This window comes from Sturnira hondurensis, unplaced genomic scaffold (genome assembly GCF_014824575.4).
Source record: "Sturnira hondurensis isolate 20B ecotype Veracruz unplaced genomic scaffold, ASM1482457v3 Scaffold0009178, whole genome shotgun sequence".
In the NCBI taxonomy this organism is placed as follows: Eukaryota; Metazoa; Chordata; class Mammalia; order Chiroptera; family Phyllostomidae; genus Sturnira; species Sturnira hondurensis.
In genome coordinates, this window is record NW_028081809.1 from 1084957 (window position 1) to 1102238 (window position 17282).

General features: G+C 56.2%; 2 protein-coding genes across 2 annotated transcripts; both read left to right on the top strand.

The window, feature by feature from the left end:
• The first annotated feature begins 416 nt into the window (after window positions 1-416).
• On the top strand, window positions 417-2507 carry DUSP2 (dual specificity phosphatase 2). Its single transcript, XM_037056740.1, has 4 exons — window positions 417-860; window positions 990-1111; window positions 1349-1568; window positions 1665-2507. Exons 1-4 carry the CDS (start codon window positions 473-475, stop codon window positions 1877-1879), a joined length of 945 nt encoding a protein of 314 aa, XP_036912635.1. The 5' UTR covers window positions 417-472; the 3' UTR covers window positions 1880-2507.
• A 4145-nt stretch (window positions 2508-6652) lies between these two features.
• Window positions 6653-16204, top strand: ASTL (astacin like metalloendopeptidase). The gene is made up of 9 exons (XM_037056741.1): window positions 6653-6719; window positions 7354-7479; window positions 9235-9296; window positions 10516-10606; window positions 11251-11368; window positions 12106-12287; window positions 14619-14700; window positions 14791-14930; window positions 15323-16204. The coding sequence occupies exons 1-9, from the start codon at window positions 6674-6676 to the stop codon at window positions 15724-15726; spliced, it is 1251 nt and encodes a 416-aa protein (XP_036912636.1). The 5' UTR covers window positions 6653-6673; the 3' UTR covers window positions 15727-16204.
• The last annotated feature ends 1078 nt before the right edge of the window (window positions 16205-17282 follow it).

The following is a 17282-nucleotide window of genomic DNA, read 5'->3' on the forward strand; positions in this document are numbered from 1 at the left end:
CCCAAGGTCTAGTAGAAGAGGCCGTGAACCCTCAAGTGTAGAAATCATCATGGCACATGCCAGCTTTTGTCTTAACAAATTCCTCGGGGGTTGGGGGGAACATCGTAGGAGGAAAGAGAAAAGGCAGGGGAAGCAGAGCGGGCCACTGCGGCCCAAAGTCCCTGGGAGGGGGTGGGGTGGGATGTGCACCTGGCCGCAGCACAAACGGGGGTAGTTTGGAACCCAGTGCCCCAGGCACAAGATCTTTCTCTCCGAGCTGGTCCCCTGTCCTCCCCCAGCGCACCCCTCCCCCAGTCCCGGCCGAGCCCGCGTGAGGCCGCGGGGGCGGAACCGGCGCCTTCCTGCTTTGCCCTTATATGGTGACCCGAGGGCCGGGCCAGGCTACTTAAGGCTGGGCTGCCAACCGCACCAGAGCAGACGGCAGCGGGAGGAGAGGGGACGAGGAGGTTAAACGCAGGAAGAGCCCGGCACCATGGGGCTGGAAGAGGCACAAGAGCTGGAATGTGCGGCGCTGAGTGCGTTGCTGCGGGAGCCGCGAGAAGCCGAGCGCACACTGCTGCTCGACTGCCGCCCCTTCCTGGCCTTCTGCCGGCGCCACGTGCGCACCGCGCGGCCGGTTCCCTGGAACGCGTTGCTCCGCCGCCGCGCGCGCGGTCCGCCCGCCGCAGCCCTCGCTTGTCTGCTGCCAGACCGCGCGCTGCGAGCACGCCTGGCCCGCGGGGATCTGGCGCGCGCCGTGGTGCTGGACCAGGCCGGCGCCTCGCTGGCCACGTTGCCACCCGACTGCCTGGCCCGTGTACTGCTGGCCGCGCTGCTGCACGAGACTCATGCTGGGCCCACAGCTGTGTGCTTCCTGCGAGGTGAGCAGCCAACCCGATTCTCCCAAGACTCTCCCAACCGGGCCCTCCTTTAGCCCAGCCTCGCCTGGCCTGGTCCTCCCTTCTCTCTGCTTGGGTTGCCCGCTGACCCTCCCTCTGTCCTCCCCACAGGAGGCTTCGATGCCTTCCAGGCTTGCTGTCCTGACCTGTGCTCTGAGTCCCCTGCCCCAGCCACGCCGCCCCCTGGGGCAGAAAACAGCCGCTCAGACCCCAGGGCTCCCTTCTATGACCAGGTGAGTTGAGATCAGGGCGCCTTGTTACCCTCTCCCAGTGTGTGCCTGCATGGTTGGCTCCTGCACCTCTGTGGGTCTGTGGATGTCTCCAGCCAACTCTGGAGTTTGAGGGGGTCATGTATATCTGTGAGTGTTATATCTCTGTGTGTCCCTTGGTATCCTCGTGTGCCAGAGCCTGGTCCTGGTTGGGCCTGGCTGGAGCAGACCTCACCCCGCCCCTCCCACCCCCCTCTCCAGGGCGGTCCGGTGGAGATCTTGCCCCACCTGTTCCTGGGCAGCTGCGGCCACTCGTCGGATCTGCGGGGGCTGCAGGCCTGCGGTATCACCGCCGTCCTCAACGTCTCCTCCAGCTGCCCCAACCACTTTGAGGGCCTTCTGCGCTACAAAAGCATCCCGGTGGAGGACAGCCAGATGGTGGAGATCAGTGCTTGGTTCCAGGAGGCCATAGGCTTCATTGGTATGAGGGGCCTCAGCAGGCACCAAGGGGAGGGACTGGGGCCGTGTCTCCTTCCTGCTCAGCTTCCCGTCTGACCCCCACCCGTTTCCCTTGCAGACTCAGTGAAGAACAGCGGGGGCCGGGTGCTGGTGCACTGCCAGGCTGGCATCTCCCGCTCTGCCACCATCTGCCTGGCATATCTCATACAGAGCCACCGTGTGCGGCTGGATGAGGCCTTCGACTTTGTCAAGCAACGCCGGGGGGTCATCTCCCCCAACTTCAGTTTCATGGGGCAGCTGTTACAGTTTGAGACTCAAGTGCTGTGTCACTGAGGCAGGACGGCAGCACACAGCCACAGGTTCCTGGGGAGCCAACCTGGGACGGCTCGGCTCCTTTCTGGGCCTCGCAGTGCCCCTTACCTCAGGCAGAGCTGCCCCTTCCTTGGAGTTTGGAAAGCCCCCAGGTGGGGGCGGTGGAAGTACAGGAATACTGGATTCTCTTACCTGGTGCTCTTCTGCTAGGAGTCTGAGGCTGGCCCTCATTTGGGACAGAGTGAAGAATTTGTCTGTTGCCCTCCAGCCCCATTCTCTGGCAGAAACTAACTGGACTCTACACCCGTGGATCCAACTGGTCCCACCGCTGTGTTGAAGCCCAAGGAACAAGCTGTGACAACCAGGAGCCCTGTCTGGGGAGGGCATACTGCAGGGCCTGGAGCCTGAGCCCTGTGCTCCTGGGGAGCTGGGCTCGGGGAAGTGGTGTGTCTCTGTGTGTGAGCCTCTCGCCTGCGTGTGTGTATTTGAGCATTTCACGCCCGTGTTGGCGCTGGAAAGTTATTTGTGTTCAACTGACATTTAACACTCCCTCCCCTACTTCCTCCCAGCCCTGTGGGCGGGGGCTGGAAACTTAGCACTTTATATTTATACCGAACTTGGAGGATGTGTCAATAAAATATTGTTTTGTCTAAAAAAAAACAACAACTCTAAAGCATCTGGTATCAAGTCAGTGTCTGGGAAAATGCTCAAAAGCTCTTTCTTAATGAGAGCTCACCTTTCCTTGCGACTTGGTGCCTGGGAGACCGAAGGAGGAAGGTGCACGTGCGCCCTCCCTGGCAGAAGGTGCCCTCCGGGCCCCAGCTCTCCCAGCTCTCCCGTGCTGCTGGCGGCCTTCCCCAGGTGGTTTCTGGACACTGGCTCCAACCTACTGCTGTTGCAGGCATTGGTCCGGTGGGAAAAGGCTGCGTCCAGCACTCAGAACAGCCCAGCGCTGCCCTGCTCAGACTCACTTTCTGGAGAATGTGGATAAGTGTGTGTGTGTGTGTGTGTGTGTGTGTGTGTGTGTGTGCGCGCGTGCGCACAAGGGCGTGCCCATGCATGTGGCTGTCCTATGGGTGTGGGTGTCTTGTTCTTGGCCTGCCTACACCTACATGTTATTTGCATGGGTGGCCCTATGTTCCTGCATGTGTCTGCGTGTGGCTGTGTGTGTGGCTTTCCCCGTGGCTGTGTGCATGTGCCAGGCTACTCCACCTGCCCCCCGTTGGGCAGCATGGCCTCTTCCTTCCACATTTCCAGGTTGGGCCCTGGGCCTCAGAATTCCTGTCCATGCTGGGACTCATGACAGCCCCTGTTCCACAGCTCCTCGTCCCCAGAAGACATGAGGCTTGGTGTCTGGTACTGAGTACATGTCACCAGGGATGGGCTTCATTGCTCTCCACACCAACCCAGTGAGTGTGTCTTCACTGAGCATTGGTTACAAGCCCAGGGTGTCCAAGGAGAACAAGGTGTCTGGGGAGATGTGAGATGGGGCCCAGCCAAGCCTGAGTGGAGAGCGCCTGCCCAGCCTGCGGAGGGGTGTGGCGGCTTGTGACTTCAGCTCTGAGAGAGCTGAGCCTGCTTCAGCCTCTGCTCTCACTCTTCTGGCCCTCAGACATGCGTGTGGCATCTCACATGCATCTCAGATGCGTGTGACATTTGTTTTGTCCTCCCAAATGCCGCTCAAGGGTCACCTTGTAGAATGCTGTCTGATTTGGGGCTTTTGGAGTGCCTATCAAGGCACTCCCCAGTGGGGCAGGGGAGTTTTTTTCTCAAAGATTTGGCCCTGGCTGGTGTAGCTCAGTGGATTGAGCTCAGGCTGCGAACCAAAGGGTTGCTGGTTGATTCCTGGCCAGGGCACATGCCTGGGTTGCGGGCCAGGTCCTTAGTAGGGGCTGCACATGGGGCAACTGCACAATCATGGTTTTTTCCCCTCTTTTTCTCCTTTCCTTCTCCTCTAAAAATAAGTAAAATCTTCAAAAAAAGATTTTGGCTATTTGGTTATTTATTTACATATTACATTGGGAGTGTGGTATCGAGAATTACACACATGAATTCCATGAAGCTCCTGCACCTGCACGTAGTAGGTGCTCAGGAAATGTTAGCTCCTGATGGCCCAAGAGGCAAAGGTTTTCAGGTGTGCGGTTGTGCCTCTCAACCAAGCAGGATGGTTCCGAGGGCGGGGCCTACGGTTTGCTCACCCTGTGCCTGAGCCTGGCACAGATGCGCACCCGCTCCACGGGGCACACTCAGGAGTGACCAGCCTGCCCCCTGGTGCCTTGTTCCCTCTGCTCTCTGGCGAGAACAGCAGAGCTGGGGTTGCCATCAGGGCTTCCTCGGGTCTCGGGTCCCAAGTGGGCTTTTATTTGGACCTGCCCTCGACACCACGCCCATCTGGGATGGCGGCAGCATCTGGGCCCCTGAGGAGTCACTGGGCCTTCCCATCACACGGGCTCACCTCACACGAGGCGGGGCTGGTGGCTGAGGCCCCGCCCACCCCGCCCTCTCACCCCTGCCCGCCTGTCCCATCTCTGTCACCCCATCCCACCCCTCGCGACCACTCCACCTTCCTCTCCCCAGGTTTGTGAGTTTGTCTTCCAAACAAACTGCACCTCTTCCCTCCCCTCCTTTCTCTCTCTCTCTCTCTCTCTCTCTCCCCTTCCTCCCTTTTTATTTATTTTTAAATCTTTAAGAAAGGAAGAAGGAGCTCCTACCCTTTGGGTGGAACTGGAAAGCTTTATGCTGAGCAAAATAAGCCAGGCGGTGAAAGACAAATACCATATGATTTCACCATTAACAGGAATCTGAACAACAAAACAAACACGCAAGCAAAATGTGATCAAAGACACTCAAATACGGGACAGGCTGACAGGGTCCAGAGGGGAGAGAATCACAGGGGAAAAGGGGAGGGACTCACATGAACAAGTTTAAAGGACACATGGACAATAACTAAGGTGGGGGGGTGGAAATGGGAGGGAGGTGGGGAGCAGTGGGGGGGCAGGGCTGGGAATACAATACAGAAAACTGTACTTGAACAAGAATTAAAATAAAAAAAATAAATCTTTAACAGTGGTAACAAATATACAACAAAATTTATTATCTTGACTATTTTAAGCGTATGGTTTAGTAATTTTAAACGTGTTTGCATTGCCGTGCAGTGGATTTCCGGAATGTTTCCATCTTGCAAAGTGGAACTCTGCCCGGGTCCAACAGCAGCTCCCCATGCCCTCCCCAGGCCCCCGCCACTGTGCGTCTGTCTAGGAATCTGAGTGCTCTGTACACTCCATGCCTGTGGGATCACACAGTGTTTGTCCCGTCGTGACGAGCTTATTTAACTCAACATAATGTTCTCGAGACACACTGCATTTCTTCACTGAGAATCTGTTTTTCTACCCGAGTAGGGTGATTATCAATTATTAGAATGATTTTACTGAACTCCCTCATCTGAAGGGTCAGCTCCATGTGTTACGACTCTGCCTGGCAGCCAGGGCATCTATCTTCATCATTTCTTTTTATGATATAATTCTTATCTTTAAAAAAGAGATTTTCTTTATTTATTTTTAGAGACCAGGGAAGGGAGGGAGGAAGAGAGGGACAGAAACATCAATGTGTGGTTGCCTCTTGAGCACCCCCTACTGGGGACCTGGCCCACAACCCAGGCATGTGCCCTGACTAGGGATCGACCTGGCGACATTTTGGGTTGCACACCAGCACTCAATGCACTGAGCCACACCAGCCAAGGCCAATTCCTACCTTTTGAGATACCCTGGACTGCAGGCAGACCAGGATGCTGAGAGGTGCTTGAGGACAATAGCTAGCATCTCTGGTGCCGTGGCTTCCCTTCACGGAAGTCCCCAAATCCTTGGCCTCCAGGACATTAATCCAGGCAGACCCCTGATGACCACACTCTGTGGACAGGCCTCTTGAAAGCTGAGGGGGTTCAGGGGAGCAGGAAGAGGGACAAAGAGCTTTAGTTTCTGAACCTGTGAAGTGGGTCTAAATGCTGATTTGCACAGCTATTTCTGCAAGGCTGTTTTGAGGGTAACGGGAGCACCCATGCAATGGTCTAAGTACCCAAGAATTCCCCCTTCCCCATGGCAGGCTTCTCTGGGGCGTAGTTTACACCAGGCATTCAGCTTGTGAACTTTCCCTGATTCCTGAACTTGTGATTGTATCCTTTTCTATATGTATGTGAAAATAAAAGCTTATAAAAATGTAGTGAACGTTCCCTCCTTCACAGACAGATTGGGGGAGCCTCTAGGTCTCACGTTGCTTTTGCCACATCTCAGCACAGGCAGAGGCAGAAAAAGGATTTCCCTGTGTTGGAAGATGAGGTCCCTCCCAGCACTGAGCCTCAGCACCTTTCTTCCCCTCTGCCCCCTGGTGGTGGGAGGGGGCCTCGGCAGAGGCACAGCCCCAGTGGGATACCTCTCCCCAGGGAGCCTTGTACCCAGCTTCTCCCCGCTCCCATCCACTTCAGCCAAGCCAGGAAGGACCTGACCAGGATGTAAAATGGGATTTGCCGTTAACCCCATTGTGTAAAGTTCCTGCACCTTCCGTAGGGACTGCAGAATCCCAGAGTCCAGAGGTGGGGAGCACAGGCAGGAGTGGGAGGGGCCGCAGGAGGAGTTGGTTGCAGAGGGTCTGCAGATGGAGTTGATTGGGGAGGGGCTGCAGGTGGGGGCTGCAGTAGCTGCTATTTAAGGGTGGGGGTTGGCAGACTTACAACCTAAGTCTGTAATCAGGTTGCCTCTTCCTGCCTGGGTCACAGCTCCTGCTTGCTTCGGGGCTACCGGGCCCACAGCAGAGAGAGCAAGCATGGCGGGTCTCTGGCCTTGGGTGCTGGGTCTGCTCTCTTTGCCAGGTAAGCAGCTGCCTCACCCTCCTATTTTGGCTCCAGCCTGCAGAGGTGCTGGGAGAGGCCCAAGGGTGTGGCTGAAGCCTGCAGGACTCTGAATTGGTCTGAATGGCTCAAGAATGGGCTCTTCAGGGATATTCCTAGAGTCAGCTCCTGGGGGCCCCAAGGGGAGGCCTCCTGAAGACCCAGGGAGCAGAGGGCCTGCCTGGAAGCTGTGGCATTTCAGACTCCTGGTTCTGCTGGCTCTTCTGGCTCTGCTGGCTCTGCTGGCTGGGCTAGGCTTGCCCAGGTTGAGGCCTAGGCTGATAAAGGAGCTGTAGGCCAGGGTCAGAGGCTAGCTCTCACTGTGTCCTCATGTCGCAGCCTCAGGTTTGCCCCTGCCCCTCCTTCCTGCTGCCTCCTCTACCTTGGACACACCCACTCACTCAGTTGGGGCTCAGTCGTCCAGCTAAGGGAGCTTCTTCCTCAGAGCTGTCTAGGCCAGGGCTTGGCACCAGCAGTGGCTGAGAGAGGAGGCCAGGCAGGCTGCCAGGACTCCTTGCCTGAGGCCTCCCTTAGGGAAGGCTCACACATCCCCACCCCGTGTTCCAACAACCTCTCCCACAATGGGGGCACCATGGGCCCCGCGTGTCTGGGCCAGGTTTGATCCTAGGAGCGCCCGCAGCCTCCACCTGCACAGAAGTCTGTGGGAGCAGCTTCTCAGAAAACCTGATCCCTGAGGAGACCCAGACATCTTGGGACAAGGACATCCCTGCGATTAACCAAGGTGAGTGCGCTGTGTCTTGTTGCAGGGTGCCAGGCCATGACATTGACCACATGGTGTGGTGAGAACTGTGCTAATCCTCTGACGGGCAGAAAAAGCTAGCAGGAGGCGTGAGGCTTACTCGCCGGCTCTGGAGGGGTGTCTCTACCTTCCACTTCTTCCAAGTCTGTTTTTCTATCTTCTCCACTGCTTGTTATTTTTATAGGAAGGGGGAAAAGTAGGTTTTTACAAATGGCCTGAGAATAGCACGAGACTCTCTGCACCTGGTGCCTAGCTCAGTTGTTAGTGGCCGTGTGAAACGTGCCCCCCCCCAGCTTCCTCATGGCCTGCAGGTGTGTGGGGATGAGCCGGGGTGCAGAGGCAGTGAGGCGGGAGCCCCACGGCCTCCCCAACTGGGGTCTCCAGTGGAGAATGAGGACACATTGGTGTGCTGGGTCCACGCTGATGGAAGCACAGACTGGGGGTCAGATGTTAGAAGCTTTCCTCAGGGGAGTGGAGTGGCCTTGCCCTGGGGGACGGGACCCAGGTGCGGTAGTCACCTAGTGTTCTGCTCACTTGTTTCTCTCTGAGCCAGCCCAGAGCCCCGCCACTGCTGAGCTGGAGCGTGGCAGGACACCACCTTTTGGTGACTTTGATCTGTCTGTGGGTAGCCAGACTCAAACTGAGGCTTTCCTGGCATTGTTTTTAGATGCGATAAAGCTTTTAGCTACTGTTGCTGGCAGCCCAGACAATTACAGATCCATGAGCTTCCTGTAGCAGCTGGGAAGCACTCAGTCCCAGCTGCTGGAAATGCTGGCTGCTGAGGCCGTGCAGCTGAAGGCTTTCAGCCCAGGATGTTGGGCAGCTGCTCCCTTCCCTGCCTTTGGGGGTCCACAATAACTCCGGGGTACATGGGTCTGGCTCCTGCCTCAAGGTGGGACAAGACCATGGTGCCAGTGGAGCCGAGGCCTCCACTAGGATCGGGCTGAGGCTGCCCTCCAGCTGAGCCCTGTTCTTCCCTCAAGCTCTCAGGCATTCTTCTGTCACTCGGGAAACTTTCCAGGTGGTGCCCAGCTCTGGCTCTGCTTCTAGGGAGCCCAACCTCAGGCACCTCCAGGGTGTCAGGCCTTTTCCCAGGATTCCTCGTGGGGCTCAGATGTTTGGATAGAACTTATGGGGAAGGGCTACAGCTGTGGCAGAAAATGGAGTCAGGAAAGGAGAGGGGAGACAAGCTGAGAAGGAGAGGGAGGTGAGGAGAGGGAGAGAGCCGGGCTCCCTGGAGCCAGTGCTCACTCTGCTTCTGTCCTTTCGGCTGATATTGCTGTCACTTGCCACCAAAAGGGTCCTGAATACCAATCCCAGAGGGGCAGGAACTAAATGGGACAGGAGGTGAGACAGCAGAGTCCAGGACATGCTCTGGGGAATGTGCCTTGGGCCGGGGCAGGTGCTGAAGTAAGGCTGCCTCCCAGCAGCAGAGGGCCTCCAACACAGAGGCAGGAGTTAGTAGGGGCTGTGGAGATCATGGGAGACGAGGACTGCCTTTGAGTGAGAGAAGGGTGTGATCAGGCTGAGAAGCATCACACTTTCGTAGACTGAGGCTCAGAGGGGGCTGTGTGACTTGTCTGAGGGGGGGAGGGGCGGGGCTCTGGCTCCAGAGTTGGAGGAAGGATAGAGTCAGCCAGCGGTTGCTTGATCTGTCAGTCAAGCCCTCTGCAAGGCTTTCCTTAGAGCATGTGCTCTGGGGGGCCTGGGCTCATGCAACCCTCCCGTCCTTCCCAGGGCTCATTCCTGAGGAAACACCAGAGAACAGCTTCCTCCTTGAGGGGGACATCCTCCGGCCGGTGAGTGAGTAGGTATAAGTGGACTTGAGCTTCCCCCTATCCTCAGGTGTCTTGGGCTGTGATGTGGGAGGGATCTCTTTGTTGCTCATAGCTCAGTAGACACCCCGTCTGGCCAAAACAAGAGTGAATGTTCCATTAGGAATAGCTGGCCTGAATGCATTCCTGATGCTACCTTCCTGGGCGGGCTTCCTGGAGGAAGGGGCTTTGCCCCCAAGACCCAGCTTGGTATTCTGACCAGGGGAGTTGCTCAGGAAGTATGAGAATGAGAGGAGAGCAGAGTATGGGTTGGCAGAGAGGCTGGTGGGGCTGTAGGGATGTGTTGGTGGTCTGGGAAAGACAGAACAAGGAGTAAGGCAGACACCATCCTGGCAGGGGTTGGCAGGCAGTCAGAACGGGCGCTGGATGGATGGGAATTGGGGCAAACAGCCAGTGGAGAAGGGAACACTCTTTTCAGGAGAGCAATACCAATGCCACTTTTCAGGAGACTGGGGATGGCAGAAAGCTCTAGAATAGGACAGTGACCTGGTGAGAGCAAGACTGTTCTGTGGTTTGGAGGCTGCCCGCAGATGGCATAGCATACCATGAGGCAGGGCTGGCTGGGTAGGAACCCGGAGGCGCAGCAGGCGAGGCCCGAGAGGCCTCTGTTCCCCACTACCCAGAGAGTGTGGGGTATAAGAGTGCAGAATCCAGTAAAACTTTTGGCCAGTGGGGCAGGACACACTGGGTGCTGTGAAGCCTGTGCTTCAGAAAGTTTGGGGTGGGGGAAGAACAGAGTAGAGCTGCCAAGGCCAAGGGTATCTCACCTTAGCATCAGCCTGGGAGGATCCTGCGCTATGTCTCTACCACAGGCTCAGGGTGCTCGGGAGCTGCTGTGCTCCACGGAGGGGCTGCCGGTGGAGCTGTGAGCACTTCTGAACTAGGCCGTCCTGGGGTGCTGGGACCCCTAGCCAATCCCTCCAGAGTGTTTTGTTTTTATCAGCTTGCTAGAATCAGCTGCAAGTTCTGTGTTATACAGAACAAACATTTGGGTTAGGCACCACCATTCACGTGTCTGACTTCCCAGCTTTTACCTAAATTTTTAATGGCCTCCCCACTGTCACGTGCCTGTCAGGCCACTTACATCTTCAGAGCTCTGTGGTCTGAGGTGTGGCACACTGTGGCATAAAGCTTGTCTGGTATGTGTCCCTGGGGGTCCCTGAAATCTGCCCTTTCTCCCCAGAGTCCCTTCCACCTACTGTCAGCTACGAGCAACAAGTGGCCCCACAACGGGGGTGTGGTGGAGGTGCCCTTCCTGCTCTCCAGCAAATACGGTGAGTGTGCACTAGGAGCCCAGCGCCGTCCCTGTTCCCTGCAGTTGTGCTCCTCTCTGGGTTTTCTCCTCTTCTGTACATTCCTCAGCCCCCCTCTCAGCACCGCCCAAAGAGCCCTTTCCCCAGAAGCACCCCCTTAAAAATAAAGGTGTGGTACATATACACAGTGGAATGCTACCCAGCCGTGAAGAAGATATCTGCATTTGTGAGCAATGTGGATGGATCTTGAGAGTACCATGCTAACTGAAACAAGCCAGACCAAAACCCATATGATTTCACTCATATGTGGAATATAAACCAAAAAGTAACAAACTTGCAAAACAAACAGAAGCCTCATAGATACAGAAGCTCTTTTATTCCTGGGGCCCCCTGAGCTGGGGGAGGGGGGTTAAGATCCTGGAGGACCTGATAAGGTACATCAAGGGACTGTCTGATCTATTCCAAGACCAAGTGGCCAGGGGACAGTGACCTCTGTCTGGAGCCCAGCTTTTCCCCCTTGCATGATCATGCTGCCTTTCCTTAACACTTCAGGGGGGTGATTTGAGTGAGCTTTGAAGCTTTGTTCCCTGCCCTGGATACAGACTTCAGGGGCCATGAGGGCTCTGGGGGTTTGGAGGGGTTTCAGCCAGATGTCTCCTCCCCAGATGAGCCCAGCCGTAAGGTCATCCTGCAGGCGTTTGCCGAGTTTAAACGCTCCACATGCATCAGGTTTGTTGCCTACCATGGCCAGAGAGACTTCATCTCCATCATGCCCATGTCTGGGTAAGTGCTTCTGGGTGTGTGTGTTTGTACAAACGTGCAAGGTAAGTTCCTCAGCGCTCTCCTGTGTGCAGCCTGGAATGAACTAAGCCATTGTCTAAAACTCGTTTCTGGGCCTGTCTGCCCAGATCCCAATACCCCCGCTCACCCTGAGTGTCTTGCCTGATGTGAGCTGGACCTATAGTACTCAGGGCAGAAGGTGGGGAGAGGGAGTTAGGTGCTTGGCCCTCCTTTATGAAGCCTTCATCCCTGGGAGACCCCACGGTCTGGGAGGCGAGTGCAGCCTTGGTGGGACAGTGCTGGCCTCGGATGCAGGTTCCACAATGCAGGAGCTGCCTGACCCCAGGCAAGCCCCTTGGCTTCAGAGCAGCTTCTGCCTTTTCTCCGAAATGAAGGTGATGCTGTTTCCTAGCTTGTCAGGGGCCTTAGCTAATGTGTGTGGTAGCGTTGATTCACATCTCCCTGTGTGGGTACGTTCACTTAGCTGTGTCCATTACCCACGTTACTATGAGTTCCTACCACCTTTTTGTAACCCAGCATGGTAATGGGGCTCAGTACATCCATGTCACAGAAGACCAGGCAGTGCAGGGACTTTGGAACAGCAAGCCTGGAACGAGGGTCCAGGTGGCAACTCCATGTTTGTCTCATTTATCCCAGGACTAGGGAGGAGGGGATGGGCTGGGTCTGCTCTAGCTCTCTCTGGGCTGGTGCCGACCCAGCTCGCTCTCATGGCCCTGCAGGTGCTTCTCCAGCGTGGGGCGCAGTGGAGGGATGCAGGTGGTGTCCCTGGCTCCCAGCTGTCTCCAGAGGGGCCCGGGCATTGTCCTGCATGAGCTCATGCATGTGCTGGGCTTCTGGCATGAGCATTCACGTGCTGACCGGGACCATTATATTCGTGTCAACTGGAATGAGATCCTGCCAGGTAAGCCAGGTGCTGCACAAGCCGGGCTAGGCCTAGGAGTCCAGAGAGAAGGCCACAGGTTTGACCCAGGGTCTGAGGAGTTACCTGGCCATTTGGAAGAGGTTGCCCAACTCTCCCACCATCTGCCTGTCTTCCACGGGGAGGGTGGGGTGCCCGTCTCTCTGAGACCTGGGAAGTGGTCCAGATGGTACTGCTCTGGGCTCTACGCCTTTATCTGTACCCCCCACAGTCTTGCCGAGGTGGGGGGATCAGCATTTCTCCTCGTGCACACTGGTGGTTACCTGAGGGTGGGTCACTGGGTATTCTAGGAGCCTTGCTCATGGTATCCCAACTAGCAGTCCCTCCCGCATTTGGCTTTTGGGGAGGGGGCAGAGCTGAGCAGAGCCTGCTGGTGTCAGACCAGTGGCTGAGGGCAGTGCTGCAGGGGCGTGGTGCCTATGCGGGGCTGCTGGTGGGCGTGGAGGACCAAAGAAGTGTGGGGAGGCTGTTCTGGGGCTGGGCCAGTACACCTGATGCCTGTGTGCTGGAAACAGTGCTGGGTACAGCAGGTTCGATCCTGGTCACTGGGGGACCCTGCCCTCTTTGGGGGGATAGCCTGATTCAGGAGGCGTGAGGAATAGAACTCTTCCACAGAGAAGGAGGGCAGAAGAGATGCATGGTCAGGAGTTTGGCTGGGGTGTGGATGCAGAGGGAGGAGGCAGAGGCTTCCAGCAGGCAGAGGGCACTCAGGCTGCCACCGCCGAGGGTCAGGCCTGCGAGTGCTTGAGACAGAGCAGCATCCTGGAGTCTCAGAGGAGGGTGCGCTCAGGGCGTGGACATCGGGGATCAGAATCAGTCCAGGGAAGTGGATGGTGATGGTGACTCTGTACCCTGAAAACAGATTATACTCCTTCCATGTGTTTATGGAATACTTGTGAAAATCTATCCTATGACAGCAATAAGACTTCCAGTTTGAAAAAGTAAAGTTAGTATGAACATTTTGATCATGACGTAAAGTAAAAAATAAACTAATAAACCCAAAACTTTTTCCACTTGAAAATTAAAGTTAAAAAAAAGAGCAAACCTTTTCTCTTGTCTCTTGGGTTAAAGAAATAGAGGAATTCTAAGGAAAAAAAGTCACAAATGCATTAGAACCAACAGTTCACAGCTAAAGCAGGGATCAGGGAGACCGCGCGGCCTTGACCACTCTGTCAACAAGCAGAGAACAAAGTGAGCATTTCAGTCCAAGTTAAGAAAAAATTAATGATGGTAAAAGCAGAAATTAATGAGTTAGGAAACAAAGCACTAATAGACCCAGGAAATGTTTAACAATAAAACAGGGTAGCACCTGCTACCCTAATGGGGAAAGTTGCTTAAGAACTTTAAAAAGGAGAATATTTGTATTTGGTTAATAGGTACCAAACAAACCCTGCTAGGACATGCAAACTATTAGCAGTAACTAACTGGGGTTGGGGATGTGGGCACTCAGAAGGGGTGGAGTGGGAGACACTACGTCTAAAGTTTTTTTAGTTTTGAACCAGATGAATATATTACCTGTTTCAAATTGTTTAATAACTGAAGGGTTTTTTGTTTTTGGTTTTGAGGAAGAAATGAGCACTCTTTAGGAGCAGACATTTTAGGCAGCAGATGGGCTGCCATTTGATTCGTGGTGACCACGGGGAGGGTGTGCAAGTGGCTGGGCCTGGAGCGTGGCTTCCGGGCCGGGGGACAGAGATGGAGGGCCCGGCTCTCCTTTCAGAGGCTCACTGTGAAGGACAGGAGAGAGGGGAGGGAGCCTTGCCCTTCCCAGGCCTGGAGCACCCAGGTGACGTAACAGAAGTGGGCGCTCTGGCCAACGGGGGAGTGCTGGACTGCGAACGTGGGTGCTGGGTGCTGCTGGCTTGAGGCTAGAACAGCTGGGCTTGCCGTGGGGAATGCGGGTTCACCGCAGCAGATGATGAGCTAGCCGGTCTGTAAAGCCAGGTGCGGAGGAGGCCCTTCACTTGGGCAGGAGCATCTACGGTACTCCGAGAGGGGGCAGCTTCAAGGAAGACGAAGACTAGTCTTATACAGGGTGAGCGTGAGATGATGAGAAGACAGGTGGAAAATGCTTAGGAGGCCTGGTGCAGGCGTGGACCCTCCCAGGTCAGGGGTGGACCCTCCTAGGTCAGGGGTAGTAAGAGTGAAGGCACACAGGAGAGACAGGACCAGGGGCCAGTTGGGGGGAGAGGGGTAGGAAGAAGCATGTTCGGCTGTCATTTTGAACCCCTCAGCTCACTTCCTGGAAGTCCCTTGTCCCCCCACCACTCCCCCGCCCATTCTCTTTCCCCATTGACAAATAACTTTTTTCAGGCTTTGAAATCAACTTCATCAAATCTCGGAGCAGCAACATGCTGGTGCCCTATGACTACACATCCGTGATGCACTACGGGAGGTGAGGCCCCTTCCTTTCCTTCCTCCCTCGGCCCTGCCTGTCCAGCCCTCGCTGTCATCCACACTCAGACCCCTGCCTGCTGGGTCCCAGGCTCGCCTTCAGCCGGCGTGGGCTGCCCACCATCACACCGCTCTGGGGCCCCAGTGTCCACATTGGCCAGCGATGGAATCTGAGCACCTCAGACATCACACGGGTCCTCCGGCTTTACGACTGCAGCCCCCGTGGGGGAGGTGAGTGACAGGGCAGGGTGATCTGAGAAACCTGGAGAAGGTCCCTGTACTGAGGTGGTGTCAGTGAGGGTGGCGTGGTGGGCGATGGGGTTGCAGAGGTGAGCAGGGAGGGACAACTATGGGCTAAGGCAACTAGTTATCTGTTTTAAAAAATGAATTCCTAATTCACATCACGTGGCAATAAATTCCAGAGGTATGTAAGACTTACACATAAGTGGAAAAAACGTAAAACTTCTAGAAGGTGTTTGACTCAGCAGGGGCACAGTGGGCCTTCACATCCCTGAGAGGAGCTGCCTTCCCGTGAATCACACTGGAGACACCTCCCGCTCTCCTCAGCTGGGACACACTTTCCCACTGCAATTCTGGGGCGTGACCTGTCTTTTCTGCCCCAGGGTTCCAGGCGCATGGCGATGGTGGGAGCCCCACTCCAGCCTCTGGACCACACCTGCAGCAGCTTCTGGAGGCGTTGTTGGCAGAGTCCAGGAGCCCCAACCCCGGTGACTCCAGGGCTGGCGAGAGCCTGCTGGAGTGGGAGGCCCCCGCCCCACGGAAGTTTGAGGTGGAGGCCTCTGCACGCAGGCCTCGGGCCTCAGTTTCCTCCACAGGCTCGAAGGCTGGGGCAGCTGCTCCCGGCGTCCCCCTGGAGTCCTCCCGGCAGGCCCAAGTGCCCACTGTGCCCCTAGTGCTGTCTCTAGGAGAAGAGCAGCCTGCACCTATCCAGGCTGTTGTGGGGAGTCCAGCTCTGGGTCACTCCAAGGATAGACCCAGAGGTCAAGACTGCGGCTTCTGTGCCTAAGTGGGGAGGGCATCTTCAACCCAGAGCAGCTGGGTTAAGCAACCCTTGGCCCCTCTAGGTGACACCCCTGTCTCCCAGCCTCAGTCTCGCCTCCCTGTCTGAGGCCCATGCCTCTCCCTTTACCCCCTCCTTTCCCACCATGTTTCCCCAAGGGCACCTGGGGACAAAGGGACCATCTAGGTCAGGGGACACAGGCCTGTTGGAAACACCTGGCTCTGCCTGCTCTCATGTCTCCCTCAGCCCTGGAGGATGCTGGGACTAGGGGGTGACATGCCCCAGGGACAGGGATTTGGAGGGATGAGGAAAAAGATTCTAGCCTTCAAGGCTGTGAAGTCCTCCTGTAGCTGAAGCCCAGTCCCCCAGTGTGAACTAATGGTACTGTCCCCACCTCTCCTTTGGGCCAGGCCTTGAGGGGAGCCCCACGCTGGGACCGTGGGAGCAGCCTCCTGTCCCTGATGTCTGGGTGCTGGGAATGGTGCCCTGCATCTGCAGCTTCTAGCTCTGCTCTCCGGAAGGTTCTCAGCGCCCGCCTCCCTCCACTGCAGTTCAGGAAGGCTCCAGAGTCATGGGGGTGTCACCACAGGGAGATAAGGAAGAGGTTGGGGTCCTCTATGCATGCACAGTGGGAAAGGCAGCAAAGATGTGAGGACCCTGAACACAGAACTCAAAGCTCCTTACCACTCCTCATTGCTATTTCCAGGAGTCTTTTCTCCCCTGTGGCTACAGGAGGCCCTAAAAGGTGGCAACGGGCTGGGCAGGTTACCCTGCTTGCCCCCCTTCAGTCCCCGGTTGTCCTCGGCTCCTGGCCTTCCCAGTGAGGGCTGTTCTGGGAGCAAAGAACACTGCCAAGGGTGCCTGTGAGCCCAACAGGAGCCCTCTGGTGGCGCTGTTCTGTGACCCAGGGCGGGAGAGAACAGGAGCCCATGCCTATCCCACTGGTGCCAGGTACCTCAGATGTTGGAGGCAGAAATAAAGTTGGGTGTTTGCTCCAGGCTTTGGGTGCTGTGGTGACTAAAATGTGCGCGCACATGAGTGCCTCTGCAGCTCCTCACTGCCCTGGGCTGGGCCTCAGGTGGTCATGCCCATTTTCCAGAGGGGGAGTGCAGGCTGACCCTCGGCCTTTGCACACCTCAGGGGACATGTGGGCACACTCAGGATGCTGAGCCTCTGCCCTCAGGCTCTCTTGGGTCAAGGATTTTGTGAGACTAAACAGGACCCTGATCTCAAGCATTAGCTTCCATGGATGGAGGAAAAGCTGTCCTATTCTTGCTCCCAGGCATGGGGGAGGGTATCTGAATTTGGAGTAAGTTGGGGCTCTGGCCGTGCTCCCAACAAGTGACAGCTCCCCTGGGAGATTGCTAAGCAAAGTCTTTGGACTGACCCTAAGATACACACATCACCTTCAGTGCCCCTTCATTTGTGTGGAAATGGGTGTGACTGCCTCACAGTCTTCAGATCTGAGGGGCTGAGCCAGGCCTTGGGCTCTGGCCTGGGGTTTCCCGGTGGCCACATCAGTCGGAGGAGGTGACATGTTTTCTGCCCAGTGAGGTCCTCCC

Coding starts and splice junctions, on each gene's coding strand:
- DUSP2 (XM_037056740.1), top strand. CDS start 473: ATGGGGCTGGAAGAGGCACAAGAGCTGGAATGTGCGGCGCTGAGTGCG. Junction 1,112..1,348: donor GGGCTCCCTTCTATGACCAG/GTGAGTTGAGAT, acceptor CCCCCTCTCCAG/GGCGGTCCGGTGGAGATCTT. Junction 1,569..1,664: donor GGAGGCCATAGGCTTCATTG/GTATGAGGGGCC, acceptor TTTCCCTTGCAG/ACTCAGTGAAGAACAGCGGG.
- ASTL (XM_037056741.1), top strand. CDS start 6,674: ATGGCGGGTCTCTGGCCTTGGGTGCTGGGTCTGCTCTCTTTGCCAG. Junction 6,720..7,353: donor GGGTCTGCTCTCTTTGCCAG/GTAAGCAGCTGC, acceptor TGTCTGGGCCAG/GTTTGATCCTAGGAGCGCCC. Junction 7,480..9,234: donor CATCCCTGCGATTAACCAAG/GTGAGTGCGCTG, acceptor CGTCCTTCCCAG/GGCTCATTCCTGAGGAAACA.